The sequence below is a fragment of the Vigna unguiculata genome, chromosome 7, assembly GCF_004118075.2.
Source record: "Vigna unguiculata cultivar IT97K-499-35 chromosome 7, ASM411807v1, whole genome shotgun sequence".
NCBI lineage: Eukaryota > Viridiplantae > Streptophyta > Magnoliopsida > Fabales > Fabaceae > Vigna > Vigna unguiculata.
In genome coordinates this window covers 16403201-16406946 of record NC_040285.1, presented here as the reverse complement: position 1 = coordinate 16406946, position 3746 = coordinate 16403201, and the positions used below count along the sequence as shown (strand labels likewise).

At 43.5% G+C, this 3746-nt stretch overlaps 1 protein-coding gene across 1 annotated transcript; it reads right to left on the bottom strand.

The window, feature by feature from the left end:
• Window positions 1–2443: 2443 nt before the first annotated feature.
• LOC114191227 lies at window positions 2444–3375 on the bottom strand. The gene is made up of 2 exons (XM_028080403.1): window positions 3004–3375; window positions 2444–2674 (listed from the first exon to the last, which is right to left on the bottom strand). Exons 1-2 carry the CDS (start codon window positions 3373–3375, stop codon window positions 2444–2446), a joined length of 603 nt encoding a protein of 200 aa, XP_027936204.1.
• Window positions 3376–3746: the final 371 nt, after the last annotated feature.

Genomic DNA, 3746 nt, shown 5'->3' with positions numbered 1-3746 from the left:
GTGGCCACTGCCACTAGTTTACCCCCTACCGCCTGGCGGTTCGCCCCACACCGCCAGCTCCATACCAGTAGTGCAATGCTACTGGTTTTTGGCACTTTTTACAGATCCTAATAGGCTTCAAACGCATAATATTTTGTCACACATACATGTGTAGTAATACAAGACATACAATCCAAACTAGAGTACCATTTATACAACTAGCTCATGCCCAATTCACTATTTCCATATTTTAAATACACCTTACACAGTCCATGTACAAGAAAAAGTCCTACGATACAATTATTATACTCACCATTTACCACAATATATCTTACATTTTACCTACTTTTCTCCAATTTTGATTTATGCATAAGTCATAATGCAAAATGAGCCTTAGTTCCCACAAGTTGATATGTTCACTCAATTTCAAAAGGGTAATTTCCTGACTACTAACCCTTCCGTGATTCTCCAAACGTGCTTCTTGCAGCAATCTGTCACATTTTCCAGCATTCACAGAATCCACCACTACCCCAAACTCAATTTTTCATTAAGTCTAACACGATTATGCCTCCACACAGTATCCAATTTTAATATCCTAATTACTTTAATTTCTATTTTCGATCAACACGATTAATCACAGAGATCATCCACGCTTTTTTTTTCAAATTCTAATTCCCAATGAACCTTAAATTCCCAATTCAATTACAATTCATACCATAGTCTCCCAATTACGAATTTACGGATAATAACCCATCATACCCGTGACATTCGTATCACAAGAATCTCTCCCAAGCCTCTTCCACCACGAAAATACCAAAAATCAGAAGGAACTGGGCAACCCAGTTCATGTCGCCTAGCGGACTACCCTTAGCCACCAAGCGGTGCATATCAAAAACCTAGAAAACAAGCGCTGGTGGGGTTAAAGGTCCGCCAGGCGGTTTCTGGAAATTTCCAGAAATTTAACAGAACTCGACACAACTCAGAACACACATTGCAATCATCCAATAAAGCACAAAAACATATGATTATTGTCAAAACACAAGTAAAAGCTCCCCTAACCTGGATTAAAGCTTTTCCCTGAGTATTCTTCTACTTCTTTCCTTGAACTCCAAATGATCTCCCTTGTCTTCTCTCAATTCAGCCCCTACTGATCCACCCACACACTCAGTTCCTCACTGAATTTCGCACTCTTTGTCTACCTCACAATACCCTCTGCAGAAACCTTTCCCTTCTCTCACAATTAGACTTTTAGTGGTGTTTTAATGGTAGTTTAAGAACCTAAAACGAAAACTGCATTAAGGTTAAGGAAATGACCATTCAAGTTCACTAATTGTCCTATTTTTCCAGCTACCCTCGACTGTTGTTTCTGCTAGGGTTTCCCATAACCCTTCAACTTCATTACAAGACTAAAAATAGCCAAAAATAGAGTTTCATTTGGGTCCTCCAAGGATTGAACCCACACCCATGCACATACCCGCTCAATGCCCAACCAATGCAACCAATTCATGTTTCATACTAACCAATATAACTCACAAAAATAACCTATATAGGACTCGAACCCAAGTCCTCTCACACACTCAAAGTACTCTCAACCACTTGAGCTAGTACTTCCCCACGTCATATGCTCCACATTTATTACCTTAAAGGTTCTCTTTACCCACATTTATCCAATAATTACTGAATTAATTATTTAATTTTTCCTGGGACTTACAACGTCTCGCTCAAGCGAGACCCTTCTCGCCTAAGCGAGATTGCACCTCGCTAAAAAAAAAAGCCCAGTCGCCTAGGCGACCATTCGTGCAGGAGGTTTTGGGCGAGCCCCCTATTTGTCTCACCTAGGCGAGGCATGCTCGCTTGGGCGAGAAAACCAGTGCCCGCCACTGTTCGTTCACACAACAGATGCACATACAACAAACCCAAAAGTCAAACGCCATACTTATCACATCACAGTAGCATATAATATACAAAACCATACAATAGCAGCAGAACAAATGGACCCTAGCTTCCCTTACCTGGAAGGATTCAGCAGAAGGATCCGGGACCAAACTTGATTAGTACAGTAGCTCCGATGCTAGCTCAAGGACGACTTAGCAAACTGGAAAAAGAATGGCAGTTGAGGCATGAGCTACTCAGAGTAACAGTAGTAGGAGTTTCAAGCACGGAGAAAGAAATACTTACGTGAGGTGAAAAAATGCTGGTTCAAGCTCTCTAGGTCACAGTAACACCAAACCCTAATGGAGCGGGAGATAGTTGTTGCTCTAAGTGTTTGTCTGAAAAAGAATAAGCAAGGTGAGTTAGGACAGAAATCTGGGGTTTTGTTATATTACTTGGGCTAACTCTAGGACTCTAGGCCCACTTTCAAAAGGGCAGCCCTTCACTTTAGGGCAAAAAAATGGAACCAGAAATTAATGGGCCTTACATTCTCCCCAACAAGAAAATTTTTGACCTCGAAAATGAAAGCTTACTAGGTAAAAAGGTGTGGGTGTGATTTCCTCATGTCCTCCTCCAACTCCCAAGTTGAGTCATCTGTTCTCCGATCCCAGATGACCTTGACCAATCTGATTGTTTTTCCTCTGCATTCCTCAACCTTGCTATCCTCTAGAGTAGTGGGTGGTACCTCCATAGTGAGGTCCTCCCTCATTTGTATATCCTCAGCTTCCAACACATGGGCCGAGTCAAACACATACTTCCTCAACTGCGACACGTGGAACACCGGGTGAAGATTTGCCAACTAAGGAGGCAAAGCTATCTCATAAGCTACCGGTCCAATCCTCCTCGATATCTAATAATGACCAAGGAACTTAGGAGAAAGTTTCCTCGAGCGAAGAGCCCTTCCCACGGTCTCCAGCCTCGAGAACACGTGATCTCCAGCCTCGAATTCCAATGGTCTCCTCCTATGGTCTGTATAAGCCTTTTGTCTGCTCTGTGAAGCCTGCATTCTATTCCTCACTAATCTCACCTTCTCGGTGGTCTGTTCCAACAACTCTGGTCCAACTAACACTGCCTCCCCATCCTGATACCAACACAAAGGGGTCCTACACTTCCGGCCATAAAGAGCCTCAGAAGGGGACATTCGTTGCTCGCATGGAAACTATTATTGTAGGTGAACTCAATCAACGGTAACACTTCATCCCAAGTGCCCAAGTGATCCAGTATGCATGTACGCAGTAGGTCCTCAAGTGACTGGATCGTCCTCTCTAAGTGGCCATCTGTCTGAGGATAATAGGCTGAACTCATCGTGAGTTTGCTTCCTAAAGCACCCTGTAAGGTTTGCCAAAACCGTGATGTGAACCAGGGATCTCTATCTGATACAATGCTCGAAGGCACCCCATGCAACCTCACAATCTCCTTGATGTAGAACTGAGCCAACTTACCCATAGACATCCTCAGGTTCATTGCTAACAAATGCGCACTCTTGGTCAGTCGGTCCACTATGACCTAGATGGTGTCTTGCCCTCTAAAGGTTTGTGGCAGATGGGTCACAAAGTCCATCAAGATGCTATCCCACTTCCACACCGGTATCTTTAACGGTTGCATAATCCCTTCGGGTCTCTGATGCTCCACCTTTGCCTTTTGACAGGTCAGACAGGCAGACACGTATTGTGCCACATGCTTCTTTATACCCTGCCACCAGAATTTTTCCTTGAGGTCCTGGTACATCTTAGTCATGTTCAGATGCAGACTGAGACGACTTTTGTGTCCTTCCTCTAGGATCAACTTCTTCACCTCAACATCGTCGGGTACACACACCCTGCCCTAAAATCTCA